Source organism: Pelobates fuscus, chromosome 9 (genome assembly GCF_036172605.1).
Source record: "Pelobates fuscus isolate aPelFus1 chromosome 9, aPelFus1.pri, whole genome shotgun sequence".
Classification (NCBI taxonomy): Eukaryota; Metazoa; Chordata; class Amphibia; order Anura; family Pelobatidae; genus Pelobates; species Pelobates fuscus.
The window spans coordinates 23,262,426-23,280,163 of NC_086325.1; the positions used below are offsets into that span (position 1 = coordinate 23,262,426).

The 17,738-nt window shown below is 38.6% G+C and overlaps 1 protein-coding gene across 2 annotated transcripts in view; it reads right to left on the bottom strand.

Moving 5' to 3' along the window:
* Positions 1 to 611: 611 nt before the first annotated feature.
* PBX2 (PBX homeobox 2) overlaps positions 612 to 17,738 on the bottom strand; it is a 29,130-nt gene continuing 12,003 nt past the window's right edge. The window contains exons 2-9 of one of the 2 annotated variants that reach the window (XM_063431522.1): positions 16,112 to 16,185; positions 6,041 to 6,285; positions 5,726 to 5,916; positions 5,040 to 5,175; positions 4,435 to 4,588; positions 3,287 to 3,375; positions 2,982 to 3,065; positions 612 to 2,887 (exon numbers count right to left, since the gene is read on the bottom strand). In XM_063431522.1, the coding sequence (XP_063287592.1) occupies positions 2,795 to 2,887; positions 2,982 to 3,065; positions 3,287 to 3,375; positions 4,435 to 4,588; positions 5,040 to 5,175; positions 5,726 to 5,916; positions 6,041 to 6,285; positions 16,112 to 16,185 (1,066 nt within the window). In that variant the 3' untranslated portion in view covers positions 612 to 2,794. The remainder of the gene's footprint in view (positions 2,888 to 2,981; positions 3,066 to 3,286; positions 3,376 to 4,434; positions 4,589 to 5,039; positions 5,176 to 5,725; positions 5,917 to 6,040; positions 6,286 to 16,111; positions 16,186 to 17,738) is intronic. The other variant, XM_063431523.1, reaches the window with a different exon arrangement.

Here is a 17,738-nt window from a genome sequence, read left to right on the forward strand (position 1 = left end):
AAAGAAAGAGACTTCAATGACACAGGTTCTCAGTGATTCTTTTAATAAATGTGAAAAAAACTGATTCTAAAGAACCCAAAAATAACAATCCATAAAATAAGAATATTCCCAACTAAAAAGGGAGAGCAAAAGAAATAATGAAAATTCACACACACACACACACACACACACACCTCCCCAAAAAATAATTATTCGGAAAAAAAAAAAAAAAAGAGCAAAAACCTTTGCACAACGCTCAGTCCAGCTTGAAATCAAGCTCCGAGCATCTCGCAGAGCAGAGAGGGGGAGCACTGTGTGTGATGTTTGCATGTATATTATATAGGTGTGTGTAGACATATATTTACACACACAGACAGACCAGAACACCCGTACAGTATGTATCTATCAACAACCATATCTCACTTCATAGTTGCATACACATGTAAGTGATACACAATATCTGTATGTGTGTTGATTTGGGTCAATATCATCTCTACCTCCCACACACACATTGACCATTTGTGGCAGTAACCCTCCCTTCAACAGATGTGATTAAGTCACGATTCCCTTCACAATTTTATTTATATATAAATATATATATATATATATATATATATATATATATATATATATATATATATATAAAATTGTGAAGGGAATCAGGGCCTGATCACATCTGTGTGTGTGTGTGTGTGTGTGTGTATGTGTGTGTATATATATATATATATATATATATACATATACATACACAAAAATCATTTTGTCTGTGTATATTTTTGTGTATATATACAAAAATCATTTTGTCTATGTATACAGGATATACAAGCAGTGTATCGATCAGAATTGACAAAAATGATTTGCAAGTTTGAATTGCTATTATTTAGAGACTTAACTTATCCTAAAATTTGTAAGCCGATTCTCCACAATTTTCATATTACTCAATAAGCCCCATAGTAATCACAGGCCCTATCATAATAATATAAAATAAATAAATGTAAAAAAAAAAAAATGAGGATTGTACCTAAAAAAAGGCGTTTTTACTGCCATGATCACTGTGAAAGCTTTTTATGAGGATGCAGTTTCTGTTTTCATATGTGAGGGTCGGTGTGAATAATCTTATTTGTATACAAACATACATACTTACACACACATATATTGGGGCTGCCATCTGAATTGTTAGTGTTCGGTGATAAAGCTTTCAGGATAAACAAACAGAAGATCAGGTAACAGTCTGAGGGGGAAAGGGGGAGTCCGACTTACAAAAAGCAAGGTGAAATACAAAAGACTGAGCAGACATATGAAGAGGAGGAATCTAGGCTGTATTAACACACAAAGCAATGCATTCCATGAACCCTAACTTCACTTATTATTTACATAAAGCTACAAGACCATCCTAACCATCAATACACTCTTTTCAACCTCCTTTGACCGTGTGATGAAACACTGATACATACCCTGGTAAATGACATAACGAGGACACCTAATCTCCCTGAACAGGTGAGGGCATGCCCCAGTGTGTGTATGACTTGCCCGATCACCTTAAAGGCAGCACTGTGTATGGAAATATTTCTATGCACACACTCACAAAGACATATATTCAAACAGTCACAAAACTGCAACCTCCCCCTCAATATCTGTAACCTTTTCTCCAGCAGTACAATAAAAACGGAAATCTCCCACCCAAACAAAGATGACCACCCCCCCGAAACACAAAGATCCTAAAACCAACCCTATTTGTAACCCAGCACCCCAGAAGAAAATGGAGTAGAGGGGAACATAGGCCAGGGGAGAGAAAGTTCTCATACACCTCACCTCTTCCCCCCATGCAGAGTGAGAGAGATATATATATATTTTATTTTTCCCTTCGGAGGTAGTCAAACTTGCGAACGCGTGAACGAAAAGAAAACTCAGAAAGAAAAACAAAAAAAGTCTTCTATTGGTTATGTGAGCCGCTATGAGGTAATAACGCTGTTCTTTGATTGGCTGAGCCTCAAAGGATTCTGGGTAGACCCTGGAGGCAAGGAGTAAGAAGATTTTAAGTCTTAAATCTCATTTACTTTCATGTCCCATCTCATTTTTTCTCTTGGTTTTTTGCTCCTGCCTCCATTCTTTCCCAGGTTTCCCTTGTCCTTGTTTCACTTCTCTGCGCCTCTCTCCATGAAATCACTCTTGTCCTCCTCATTTTCCTGGTCACCTGTTTCCCGTTATGCCTCTTATATTTCTCTCTAGATATTTTTTCAGGTCTCCTCTCTTGTACTCCGTTCTTTTCTCCACTGTCTTCTGTGTGTCTCCCTCTTCTATCAGCACTGAACCTTCCTCCTTATACTGAAATGCACGTTCCACCAATACGGTTTCTCTTTTCAATTCCATCAATCCATGATTTTTTCACAACTCTTTTAACAGGTAAACCGAAATTGTGGCACATTCATATTGCGTCATGGGCTAGTCTTATTTAGGGTAAAATGGGGCAATGCTTAGTGTTCCAATTTAATTGTTTTTATGAGTACAGAACACCATTTTTTTTAAAAACGTTAATCTTCTTAAAATAGAAGGCAGACAACTAATTTCACCAAAAAGAACAAGGAATCGTACAATGTTTACGGGGTATAGTTTAAAGAGGTGAATTGAAGTCTTTTCAATAAGAGGGATAATAAGAAGCAAAGGCTGACTAGAAAGATGGAGGAACACTGAAAGAACACGCAGTCTCATTTTCATAGTCCATTTTGACAGAGTGATTTTATGGCGTTCAGTCAACAAGAGAGCTTCATTTGTTGGAGGAGGTTGGAGACGAGAAACGCAGAGAAGAAGAGACAGCTCAGTTAGAGGTGTCAGAATGTACACTGCCCGGTCCTTCTGTGGGGGAAGTTACAGAGGAAGGGGTGACTGCTTCTTGCCATCCTCCATTGGCCTGCAGGTAATAAAGCAAGACAAGACATTTAGTGACAAGTGAACAATGTTGGAAAAAAGACAGACGTAGTTCTCAAAAGTATTACAATTCTTACCCGGATCTCCCGAGGGCTGTACATCTGATTTGCTGACAAACTGTCACTGTAACCAGGACCCATCGAATGACGCAATGACTCCACCTGTAGGATAAAAGAAAGACAAGATATAAGATGGAGTGGGTGCAAGGAACCTAGGACAGTGAAACTGGGATTGAGGAAGAGAGTGATTCATAAAATGATAGAAGAAAGAAGAGACATGATTTTGAAAACGTGTGAGAGAATGTGAAGACTAATACCAGAAATACAAGGGTACACTAACAACAATCTGTAAATTTATTTTTAAAAAAAGGGGAGAAACTGACCTGTGAGGGGGGATAAGAATCACCATTTAAGCCCTGCATTGCCATGAACATATCATTAGATCCAGAGAGGTTGAATGAACCACCAGAACCTGAGAGTGTAAGAAAGAGAGAAGAGAATATTTGTAAATCATAGAGAAGGGATTGTAGGACTGTCAAAGAAATTTGATGAGAGAGAATTTTGGCACCAGGAAGACTGGTGAAATGGAACCTAGGATAGGTATGCATCAGAAGAATTAAAGATACGCAAAGGGTCAAAAGGTATGAGAGAGAAGTAATGGTGGGGGCTTTTTTTTCTTGATGAAGCTCAACTATTTATGAATAATCCTATAAGGGCAGTTAACCAGGACAGTTTCCCGTTAAGGAAATAAAACACATTTTCTATAACACTTGGATAACTAGTTACAGTTATTTGAATTGTGTGCATCAGAAGAACCAAGGGTTATCAAGGACTTTTGAATGCTAGGACTTGGTGGAGAATGGGGCAAATCTGGAGACCAATGATGTATGCAAATGGATCACAGGTTTTGGAGAGGAAGATAAAAGAGGAGAAGTAATATCACATAAATTTGAATGTGACATGGAAGAGAAGGAACAACAAGGCAAAGCTGCCTAAGCTAAGAGCCATGAAAGTGGAGAGGATAGCATGAAAACAATCCCTGTTGCGGCCACATGACTAAAAGGATCCAACCAATAAAGGGCTTAGAAGAATCGAATAGGTCATTGAGTAAGAGAGCAGGTAACGGTTTCTGGTGCCATCATCAAATGACAAAGATCAGGCCAACGGAAGGTTTTAAAAGTACCCAGTGTAATAGACGTTTATGCACACACGTGGCTTCAAGGATACCAAATAGTAACCTCAGAATTGTACAGTATGGGTTTGCAGGTTCTGATGTGACAAGGTTATCCAGGTTTGAGAATTGAACATATTTTCTGTTATCTGACTCTATTCCCAATTTTTAGATTTTGTTTTAGTTAGTTATCAGTTACCTTATTTGTCAAGTATACATGTCCATTATTTACATAACTGAAAAAAAGACTAAAGGGTTGCTGCTATTTAAATCTCTAGTCCATTAGGAAATACAATGTCTACTCCAGTTTGTACCAGACAAGGAAGTATCGAGAGCCGGCTCATGAAGGCTGGAAATTACCTGCAGAAGTTGGAGTTGTGGGTGAGTTTGCCCCACTATGGCCGCCCTGGGTCACAGTAACAGCGGTCTTTACAGCGTAGATATTCGCCTCCTCCTGGAATTTCCCAATATTTTTCTTGTACCGAATTCTTTTGTTTCCAAACCAATTGGAAACCTAATAAAAGGATAAATGTGACACAGTGAGGTCATTGCCGCCTGATATGTACAAAGACATTACAATAGTTACAGTTATAGAGGAATTTGAGTATAAATATCTAAAACTGGAGCAATTACCGTAGAATATCTAAAACTGGAGCAATTACCGTAGGATGTCTCCGACAACCGATCATCTTTTAGAACTCATGTAAAAGTTAAGTAGTTAACAATCCATTACCAAAGCTTCGTCACAAGGAACTGCGAGCGAAACTGGAGGAAACTGCAATCCCAAAATAGTATATCAGACAAAATGAGGACTGTCTACATGTTATGCCAAAACTAGTGTGTCTTCCATTGGCATTACACGCAGCCCGTTTTAATGTTGTCTTTGGTGTAAAATGTGTAGCCTATATCTTCATGTTATCTGGTATAAAATATATAAACATTGTCACAGTGTGATGTTGCAATACCTGTGACACGGTGATGCCGCACTTTTTAGCCAATTCCTCCTTGGCTTCCTCGCTGGGATAAGGGTTACTCAGATGTGAATAGAAATATTCATTCAAGACTTCTGTGGCCTGTTTACTAAAGTTTCTTCTTTTCCTCCTGGAGCAGAAAAAAAAAAAAAAAGTGTTCATACTAGCAATTAAACAAAGTACTTTGCAGCCTTGAAAACAGAATTCGTCAAGACATTTGCAGGGCTCCACAAAACTCGAAATCAGGTGTTCATACCATAGACACGACTGTAACATGATTGAGCCAACTGGTTCCTTTCTCAAGCGGAGATACTTTGTAACCAAAATAACCATCCACTTATATGTATGTTGGATCTCTTTGCCAATCACGGTAATAGATATTGTAATGAACATACAAACATCTTTTCAAGACATATTTATGTATGAGCACTATCATGCAAGTATTCCATGGCCCACAATAATTTATGAAATTCAGTGATTTAATGGAATTAAGTTGTGTTTTATATTAAAGTGTATAGTTTCTAGTATTTAGATCGAAAAGGAATCTAAATAATCTGATGATATACTGCCTTCACATCTACAGATATTAATACATTACAGAATTCCTCCATTTCTCGAATCAAACTTTTCGTTGTGGGATTTCAAGTAAAATATGTCGGGTTATGGAGATTCCAACTTACCGTGCATCCAAGAAGCGAGATCGAAGGATCATGACAGCCTCACACGTGCTCTGCTTTAGCTGCATCTGAATAGAGCTAAATTTCCGGTGGATGATTGACACCATACGCTCAATCTCTTTGGGGGAAATAGGACGGGTTCTGCTCTGTTCCCTCAAAAGGTTCATTACGTGGGTGGTGAATTCATTACAAGCCTAGAGTGGAGGGTTGAGGGGATAAAAAAAAGAAAAAGAAAAAAAAAAGCAGATTTTATTAAATAAATCCATCCATCTTTTTATTAATATCCACTGTAACACCATCTCCCTCACCCTATCTCACCTGCTCATACTTCTCCAGCTCTGCATGATAGATCTGTCGTATCTGGGACAGTTTGTTCCTGTAATCAGAGTGCTCGATGGAATTGTCTGGAGAGACTCCTCCAGAGGCAGCAGCCGCTGCAGCCGCCGCCGCAGAGCCACCACCTTTCTCTGGCCCTGCTACACCTTCTGCCAGAAGCATGTTGTCCAAACGCATCAATTGTGGGTCAACTGGTTCCTCTTCCTGGTTGTTCCGGATACTCAAACCTGAGTGGGAGAGAATAAAACAGGTAAGGAGAGATGGTAACTGGAAAAATGTTAATGAAAAAAATAAATACAATATAATTTTAAGGCAAATTTGAATTTGTATGGTAGGCTAGGTTGGGTAAGAATTCCCAAATGTTAATGAGGGAGTTAAAATAGGTAAGGTTTGCATCCAATTAAAGAAGGGCTTAATGGTCGTAATGTCAGAGGGAACTTTATTTGCAAAAATATATACACACACACACACACACACACACCGGTATATATAAAAAAAAAAACAATAACACAGATTTCAACTTTATATATAAAACGTGAGTCCCTACGAAACGCTGTATATCACTCAACAGCCAACTCACCATACACACACACACGTGCTATCAATCTTCACAGTTGTGATCACTCACATCACTCCTAGCATACACCAGTTTCTTCCTTGGCACTCATACCACAAACATTACCCAACTTTACCCACATTTCAGCTATATTGTAACCACTAGGTGTGTGGATTCCATGTGTACGAACTCTGATAAGACATGGCAGGAGAATTTATGGACAGATAAAGCGGTATTATAGGTAGGTACATAAAGTTGTGTTATTTATCATTGCAAAAAAAAAAAAAAAAAGAGTGGTTAAAGAAGAGCAAGCGAAAATGAATGAGGTGCTAGAATATATATATTGAGAATACATCTCTCTGGCGCTTGAGAATTAACTCTTACACTGCCAATTGTGGATTTAGAAATCGCTTGAGTTTGTCAAAGAATAGTGAGGCCAGCGGCAAGTTCATTTACATATAGGAGTTCCATTACGTCTTATGTGGTCAGAATCTGCACAACTAACTGCACGTCCGATGTATACAAAAACAAATACCAAACAAGCACACGTTTAGATGCAGTCAGTGCAAAATGAATGTACTGGAGGGTTCTGTGTGGTATACTTCAAATACGCACAATGATACTTCACACAAACCATATACAATAAAATGATTAACAAAAATCATAAATATATAGTACATGCACACACGCATACACATGTGTATGTATATGTAATTAAGAGACACCCTCTCCAGAGTTTGCCCAATCCCCCACAGCCCCTCCCCCCTCTTAACCAATCCACAGCTACAGACAAGCAGAGGCTCCCAGCCACCGTCGCTGTGGAGACGACCTAGCGACGACCTTTTCTCCCGCCACGGCAACAGCAAAGGAAACATGGCTGCCATAGCAACGGGGATAAGGAGAGGGGGGTGGTTAAAAGAAAATGGGGAGAAATAGGGGAAGAAGCAAAGAGACTAAATGGAAGAGAAAATGATGAGAGGGAAGGGTTTTAAATGGATAATGTAGAACACAAGACAAGAAGGTAGAGACAAGAAAAACATAGTTAAAGGATATTTGTCCAATCCAAATGCCTCCCTAAATCCATCATTTTAAAGTACTCTGTGTTTGCTGTAAATTTTTATGAGTGATTTATTTTAAATTTTTACGAAGGTTGTAAAAACACGAAAAGTGAAACACTTAAGGAATCCATTTTTATTTTATACTTCCGTGCTATTATATTCTTTATCCCCACGTAAAGGTTGGGTGCGCGTTATGACTGCTATTGCAGTTGGTGCTTTTATCAGGCAAGTAGGCCGGGGTGAAGTTTAGGCTTTGTAAGAAAGAATAAGCAAAGACAGGAGTGGGCAGCGCATTTCATTACGTGCGCACACAGGGAATTCTTTTATAAAAACATTTTATTAAATACACCGTCAGAAAGGATATTTATTTTCATTAAAACAAATTAAATATTTTTTTTTTTTTTTTTAAAGTAATACAAACAAAAAGTGAAGTTTGTAAACTCTAGTGAGGTATATGCAAAAACCAAAACCTCAGGCTCCAGTGGTTATCACAAAAGATACAAATAAAATAAAGTTAAAATGGTTGGATAGCAGCCATTTATATCTCTATGATATGCATTTGACTATTCGTAAGGAATATTTTGCAGTAAAAAACTATGCAATCTTTGGGAGTCCCCTAGGAAGAGGCTCGTATACAAACAAAATGTTAATGGAGAGATATTTTTTTTTCACCAGGGGTCTAGAATAAGATTAAATAAATTTTACTGCTGGCCTCACAGACTTATCCCTGAACAATACTCTGTCTCCGATATCATAATTATTATGTAAATCACACGTTACACTGATGGTATATGAAGGCAAATCAAAAATAATTTTATAGCCTGAAAGAAAAAAAAAAAAAAAAGGATTAAAAGATTTAAATAACAATGAAAATATGGATTGGTATAAAAAGGAAAATAAAATAAAGAAAAAAAAAACCTTTGTTTATTCGTTACCTTTAAAGGGGAAGTCTGATGATCAGAGGCATGTCGTTAATACACTTTGATCCTAGGAGGACTGACCCTGTAATTGAGGTTTTATTTGTATGTTCAGAGGGCTGTCCACTGCCTAATGAGCACTGATTAACGAGCCTACTTGTTTACACTCCCAGATGAACCAGATTCATAAAAGCTAATTACACAGCCCCCCTCCCCTTTCAAACCATATCACAATTATGTAATTAACACCGGGATATTAATGAGGGAGCTGGGCAATGGTGTGACACAAATATTTTAATGGGCACACACGTGTTGAGCATCTACTCAAATCACGAAGCAGGAATACACACACACACAGATAGGAGCAGATTTAACATGCTGCGGGCATGAAAAAAAAAAAGTAAATGGCACAATGCCACTTGATGCACACAATAAATAATCATAATAAAAAAAGGACCTGCATGTCTACCCCACAATGGCCATACCTGCATATATGGCGTTTTGGGATTGAGCAGCAACCAATGAGCTTCAGTCTGGCTATTAGACCTATAAGCACATTTCAGGTAAATATATCTGCACATCTATTATTTGGGATTTTGCTAGCAAAGCGATTAGGTGTTCTAAATTGCATGATGTGTGCCAGGCCAATAAAACATTCGGAGGATGAAAGGTCGATGTTCAATGGAGAACACTTCTTCAGTGACACTGTAAATAGTGTAACCGCTTCGTCTCATGGAAGTGGTTATGGTGTTTGGAGTCCCCTGGCCCTGGCCCTCTCCCTCCATTCACTGTTAAACGGTTTACATTAATAAACTAGATCCCTCGGATGCCAATCCCCCATGCTGCCTGGAGCCAATTGTGGAAGCATTGGCCTGAGCAGCAATGGGCAGCTGTGATTGGTTGAGAGAGTCAGCTGACTGCATTCAGTGTATCACAGCGTCCAATGCTGGTATGAAATGGTCTGGCTAGAAGAAATTGTGTAATCTCTGATTTAGTCACATCTCCTGTGGGGGCCGGGCTATGGGTGGCTAGATGGTTTAACACTGAATGGTGGGACAGTGCCAAGGGACTCCAGGCACTATAACCAATTACTTGAGATGAAATAGTTATAGTGCCTACAGTTTCCCTTTAAAAAGGTAGCCAAACTCGTTGTCCTATACTGTATGTTCTGTTCAGTGTATCGATATCAGCAGCTGGAATATTTACAGCGACTCTGACTCACTAATACCGATGACGATGTCATGAAATAGACTAACCACAAACAAGTTTCAAGGTGATGGATGCGCACTTTACCTTGCAGTTTGAATCCTGGGCTGATCCCATGGAAAAACAAAATAAATAAAAAATACAACACACTAGTTTACCTGTATCACCGTCTCCAAATCACTCAAGTACTCCTAACAGTTCAGAAGTTGTTGAGGCTGGATGGGGGCCAGTTTGGCATATCATGCTGCACTATTTACGTAACACCTGAGAGCAAGGGGGTGCCTGATTTCTGCACCTAGGTATTGATCTCACACAGCCATTGCTTGATGGTGACATCATAACATAGAAAGTGCCTCCTGGGTGTGATCTCTCTACCGCTTGTAAAACCAGTTTAAAATGTTTACCTCTGGGGCAGTTGAGAAATTTTCACCACAAAGGGAGTGTGGTGCTCTACGTATGGCACCAACTTAAAGCGCTACAGAATTTGTTGGCGTATATAAATGCCAATAATAAATTGCCACCCTCTCATCCCATGTGGCTAATTTTGCCTAATGTAATTTTATGCAGATCTGCATTTCCTATCACATGCAATCACACATCTTAGCACTAAAAAAGAAGAAAAAAAAACTAAATCTGAAATTGCACTGCGTAGAAAGAAAATAAATCATTTGCTACTTTTTTTTTTGTTTTTTTAACCCAGCATAGATTTCTTGGTACACACTGTGACCACACATGTTAATATAATGTGCTTATCTGAGTGCATGCATACTTTCCAGCAATTCTTGTTCTGGGTGTAACAATGCTGCCTCTTTTTATATAATTGAGTTCATGAGTCAATAAATATATATTTATTTAAATCAATCATGAATTCAAATATTGCCCCAGCAAAATAATTCACTTGAGAAACATGAAGGAATGTGGGCAGTTCATGAATTGCTAAATAAATGCTGAAATTGCTGACTGAGTTACAATATACCTTGTTCTCTTATACTACACAATGCCGTCAGTAACCAAGAAACAATGAGCACGCACAGGTGTGGGGTACCCAGGTTCTCCTATACCACACAATGCAGTCAGTAACCAAGAAACAATGAGAACGCACAGGTGTGGGGTACCCAGGTTCTCCTATACCACACAATGCAGTCAGTAACCAAGAAACAATGAGAACGCACAGGTGTGGGGTACCCAGGTTCTCCTATACCACACAATGCCGTCAGTAACCAAGAAACAATGAGAACGCACAGGTGTGGGGTACCCAGGTTCTCCTATACCACACAATGCCGTCAGTAACCAAGAAACAATGAGAACGCACAGGTGTGGGGTACCCAGGTTCTCCTATACCACACAATGCAGTCAGTAACCAAGAAATAATGAGCACGCACAGGTGTGGGGTACCCAGGTTCTCCTATACCACACAATGCAGTCAGTAACCAAGAAACAATGAGCACGCACAGGTGTGGGGTACCCAGGTTCTCCTATACCACACAATGCCGTCAGTAACCAAGAAACAATGAGAACGCACAGGTGTGGGGTACCCAGGTTCTCCTATACCACACAATGCAGTCAGTAACCAAGAAACAATGAGAACGCACAGGTGTGGGGTACCCAGGTTCTCCTATACCACACAATGCCGTCAGTAACCAAGAAACAATGAGAACGCACAAGTGTGGGGTACCCAGGTTCTCCTATACCACACAATGCCGTCAGTAACCAAGAAACAATGAGAATGCACAGGTGTGGGGTACCCAGGTTCTCCTATACCACACAATGCAGTCAATAACCAAGAAACAATGAGCACGCACAGGTGTGGGGTACCCAGGTTCTCCTATACCACACAATGCCGTCAGTAACCAAGAAACAATGAGCACGCACAGGTGTGGGGTACCCAGGTTCTCCTATACCACACAATGCCGTCAGTAACCAAGAAACAATGAGAACGCACAGGTGTGGGGTACCCAGGTTCTCCTATACCACACAATGCAGTCAGTAACCAAGAAACAATGAGAACGCACAGGTGTGGGGTACCCAGGTTCTCCTATACCACACAATGCCGTCAGTAACCAAGAAACAATGAGAACGCACAGGTGTGGGGTACCCAGGTTCTCCTATACCACACAATGCCGTCAGCAACCAAGAAACAATGAGCACGCACAGGTGTGGGGTACCCAGGTTCTCCTATACCACATAATGCAGTCAGTAACCAAGAAATAATGAGCACGCACAGGTGTGGGGTACCCAGGTTCTCCTATACCACACAATGCAGTCAGTAACCAAGAAATAATGAGCACGCACAGGTGTGGGGTACCCAAGTTCTCCTATACCACACAATGCAGTCAATAACCAAGAAACAATGAGCACGCACAGGTGTGGGGTGTGACTTCATACTCCTGTTTTTACACAAGCTTTGCCCACAAGCAGAATTCTTATGGGCCAAAGAGTGCAATGCTTAAATAAGATTCTATTTAGACGAAAATACATGTTTTAAAGGGGGCACTGGTAATAGCAATAAAGCAATGGTGGAGCATATGTCATTAAACAGCTAAATAAGTCAAACATCAGCTGAGGTTAGAGGAACAAACAGAGGTGAAGACATCGTCATTGCCAAGTTGGCAGACTCTAGTCTGTCTGAGAAGCATGGCTGCTCTGTGTATTTGCTATATTAATCCACAGATAAATAGATAGTTTGACATGAACTTTCCAGGGATAGGAAATTAGCACCTATGTTTCTAACAGAAGGATGGCAATGGGTAACTCCAGGTATTGTGACAATGCCATGTCATACCTCCTAACATTTGAAATGGACAAAGAGGGACAATTACATTTTATAGGTGTAAGAGGGGTGGCGATAATTTTTCGGTAACTAAAGGAGCGAAGGGGAATGTGTCTTGTAGATGATGTCTCATATGTTTACGATGGTCTCATATGTTTACGATGGTCTCATGATTACATTAAATTAATTAAAATAATTTCTATAACTGGTCATTATCATCTCCATGGAAATCAGTAGAAGTTTCCTGAGGATTCAACTTATTGTTTTAGTGTTTAGAACATGTGAGCAAAGTTCGATATGTTTCTAAATTATCTGCATTTTTGTTTTTAATCGTCACACTGTTTGGAAAAGCTCCAAATGTTCCAAAAGAGACCAGAAAACTTTTGATGATGAGCTTAGATCACAGCCATTGTTTGTGTAGGTGTGAAAAACATACACTGAGTCTCCATCCGATAGGATGTTACCGAATATTGTTACAATGAATCCGGAAGGACACCGCAAGGTGCTCCTTTATGTGCACTGTGATAAAACCAGATACAAATGAACTATTTATTTGAAACGTTGCCTCAATACATACACGATTCCCCAAACCATTTACTATTTTGATTTCATTGATGGACTTTACGCAAGTCCACTGACTAAGTAGGCATGCCATTCATGTATTGACCAAGGCTCCAGCTGTATCTGAAACATTCTATTTATTTGCAATGTGAATTTTACTCACTTAATAAAAATGTGCTTACTTTTTACACTTTGTTACATATTATCTTTCCACGTAAAATACCTATAATCAATCATTATTCTAGACATTTGCCATAGAAACTCATGTCAATATACTACACAAACCTAGACAGGGTTGGAGAACAAGAATGAAATCTAGTTAGCTACACGACTACATTATATATGGAGGATACAATTGGATGGGAGCTAAAGCAAAATATATATGACACAAGGAAGCGCATGGATATATAAGGTAGCAACCTAAAGGGACACTATAAACCACCAAAACAACTTTAGCTTAATGGAGTGGTTTTGGTGCATAGATCATGCCTCTGCAGTCTAACTGCTCGGTTCTCATATAGAATATTTAGGAGTTAAATAACTTTGCTTATACAGCCCTAGTCATACCTCCCCTGTGTGTGACCTACACAGTCTCCCTACATACTTCCTGTAGAGAGAGGTCTATTATTTAAACTTCCTTTATAGCACAATCTGTTTATTTAGAATTTTTTATCGTCTGCTCTGCTAGTAGCCTGTTAGAGCCTCCTGTGTGCATAAAGTGCAATTAACAGATCAGGATATAAAGTCTAAAATTGACACACTGTGTTGTCACATCTAAATGAAAATGAAACCATTTTTTTTTTTCATGCACGCTGTGAGTACAAAGCATAAACAAAAGTGATTTAAACATCTAAATAGCAGATATTTGAGCTGTGAGACTGCATGATCTATACACTAAAACGGCTTCATTAAATAAAGTTGTTTTGGTGACTATAGTGTCCCTTAAAAGACTAACATAGGAAAACTAAATTCAGTTTTAAGAAATTGTATACAAACTTGTATATATGAAGTGGTAAAAGAATGTTCACATATTATGGTTCAGCCCACCATTGCACAGAAGGACCCCAGTTTCAGCAGGCGTAGGTATGCCTCCTATTTATCCACAATCATCTAATTTAATGGACAGTACAGTGAGACGCTCAGGAATACAAACTGCTGCCAGAGATGCGTCTGTCGGGAGTTACGTCAAACACCGCAGGAGGGAATACTCTGCCACATTGAGTGAGCGAGACAATGACACGGGACTCTGGCTTGTGTAAAATAAGGTCAATTCTCATTCGAGATCAGAGAGGATCTGGAATATGATCTATGGGAACTAACTAGGCATCAAATGGCGGGTGGATTCACCAGACAAATATAGGACCTTCTAAGGTGGACTAAGATTGTAACGATGGAATGGAGGCAGTAATAGCAATCATACTGGTCACCTATCACTGTCTCTATTTAAACCATAGCGTATTATCACAGTGTGTATTAGACTCCATTTATACTATGCAGGGTAATGTCAAAAAGGAATGGTATACATAGAGTGCAGAAAGAGCAAAAAGTGGGAGACGGGAGCTGGACTGGGGAGAGGTGAGTAACAGGAAGGGAAACTAGCAGTGAGGAGTTCATCGGAACAGGGAGGGAGTGCGTTCTGTGTCAGATATTTGATCTGTTCCTGCCCTCCCCCATTACCATTCACACAAGGGTGGGGGATCCCATGTAAGAGAAGGGGGGGGGGAGTGAGTAGTGCAGAGATCATTATTATACAAAAGAGAGCCATTCTCCCTTCCTTAACAAAACATATTAATCGCTCAAATACATATTCTATCTCGCCACCAATTAATACAGCCATACATATTTCTAATAGTATGCAATAAAACTGGAGAGATTTGGAGGGTACAATACTTGGAATTGTAAGTATTTTTAACTATTTGTAGGAGTTAAGAGCATAATAAAAACAAAAATATAACACACAACAGCAGGTCACATATAGTAAGAGCTCATTTGAAGCCCCATAAAAGCATTCATCACCATATACTATATTAACCTTTTAAGTTTGGGCCTGCTTGCAATATTCCCACTTACTACAACCGTGTGTGAATAAATTATTATTGTTAAGGTTACACAATTTCTTTTTTTTATTATTGCTATTTAAAAAGATATCCGAGGCACTCATGAAATGTGCAATTTGTTGTATTAATATTCAATACACATTTTCAGATACTCAGATATAAATAAGACATGTAAAGCCAAAATGTGCATGACCCAGACCACTGGGAGTGGATTTTCCATTGTCTGTAAGGGGACACAATAGACATTTCTATACCCCTGCCAGCACATTTTTTGAGTTAATGGAAATTTTAATGAGTTAACTTATACTTGCCCAAAGAGCATCTCTGGAGGTCAGTATTACATCTTACTCTTTAATTTCTCTGGATTTTTATACTTGAGTTACTTAGTTAATTTAAATTTGGACCCCTGGCCTTTTGCCCATCCATGCATCCATCTAATACCTGTTCACTTATACTAATGTACACACAAGCAAACATGGATTTTATTTAGAACACTCCAATATATTCTGCAGTGCATTTCTCAAGGCGACTGTGCTTTGCTTACATTAGAGGTTTTCTCAAAGAGGCTGAGAATAACAGCAGGAAATAAAAAGTGAGAGATAATTCGGAAAAGAAGGCCACAGAAGAGAAGACTGACCAACAAAAATTGAAATCAGAAAAGGGTACGGCTGACCACGGAAGAGAGACAGTAGGAATGACTGCGGTAGAAATGACCACCGAAGAGACAAGGTGACAGACAATCGGAATGACCACCTTAGAGAGAAGGTGACAGACCATAGGAATGACCACGGTAGAGAAAAGGTGACAGACGGTAAGAATGACCACGGAAGAGACAAGGTGACAGACAGTAAGAATGACCACGGAAGAGACAAGGTGATAGAGGTGCAATTTACATTATGTTACAGAAAGCACGAGGTTTAAGACTGACCTGTCTTCTCTTTAATCTCACATAGGACACTGAAGAGAGCCGGTTTCATCCTGTGGCAGTTTAAGGCATGTTTCCTATAGAGAGAAAATGTACGTATTCAGTGGATATACTCAGCATTATCATCATCACATAGTTCCAGTGCACAGATACTCTATATTGTCATTACAGTGATTATCAAAGCACACATACTCTGTATAGCGATTCTGTGCATAGATACTCCACATTAAATTATTAGTGCATACCTACTCTGTATAAAAGAACAGAATTATTGAGGTTCTAACACGTAGAGGGATATCCAGTGCTTAAGTGCTCTGTCTAACATTACATTAATAGGAAACAGATACTCTGTATAGGGATATTCAGTGCATAGCTACTCTGTATAACAGCACAGTATGATTACATAGCTACTCTGTATAACAGCACAGTATTTTATTACATAGCTACTCTGTATAAAGCACATTATTATTACATAGCTACTCTGTAAAACAGCACAGTATTATTACATAGCTACTCTGTATAACAGCACATTATTATTATTATGACATAGCTACTCTGTATAACAGCACAGTATTACTACATAGCTACTCTGTAAATCAGCACATTATTATTATTACATAGCTACTCTGTATAACAGCACATTATTATTACATAGCTACTCTGTAAAACAGCACAGTATTACATAGCTACTCTGTAAAACAGCACATTATTATTATTACATAGCTACTCTGTATAACAGCACAGTATTATTACATAGCTACTCTGTATAACAGCACATTATTATTATTATGACATAGCTACTCTGTATAACAGCACAGTATTATTACATAGCTACTCTGTAAATCAGCACATTATTATTATTACATAGCTACTCTGTATAACAGCACATTATTATTACATAGCTACTCTGTAAAACAGCACAGTATTACATAGCTACTCTGTAAAACAGCACATTATTATTATTACATAGCTACTCTGTATAACAGCACATTTTTATTACATAACTACTCTGTATAACAGCACATTATTATTACATAGCTACTCTGTAAAACAGCACAGTATTATTACATAGCTACTCTGTATAACAGCACATTATTATTACATAGCTACTCTGTAAAACAGCACAGTATTATTACATAGCTACTCTGTATAACAGCACATTATTACATAGCTACTCTGTAAAACAGCACATTATTATTATTACATAGCTACTCTGTATAACAGCACATTTTTATTACATAGCTACTCTGTATAACAGCACATTATTATTACATAGCTACTCTGTAAAACAGCACAGTATTATTACATAGCTACTCTGTAAATCAGCACATTATTATTATTACATAGCTACTCTGTATAACAGCACATTATTATTACATAGCTACTCTGTAAAACAGCACAGTATTACATAGCTACTCTGTAAAACAGCACATTATTATTATTACATAGCTACTCTGTATAACAGCACAGTATTATTACATAGCTACTCTGTATAACAGCACATTATTATTATTATGACATGGCTACTCTGTATAACAGCACAGTATTATTACATAGCTACTCTGTAAATCAGCACATTATTATTATTACATAGCTACTCTGTATAACAGCACATTATTATTACATAGCT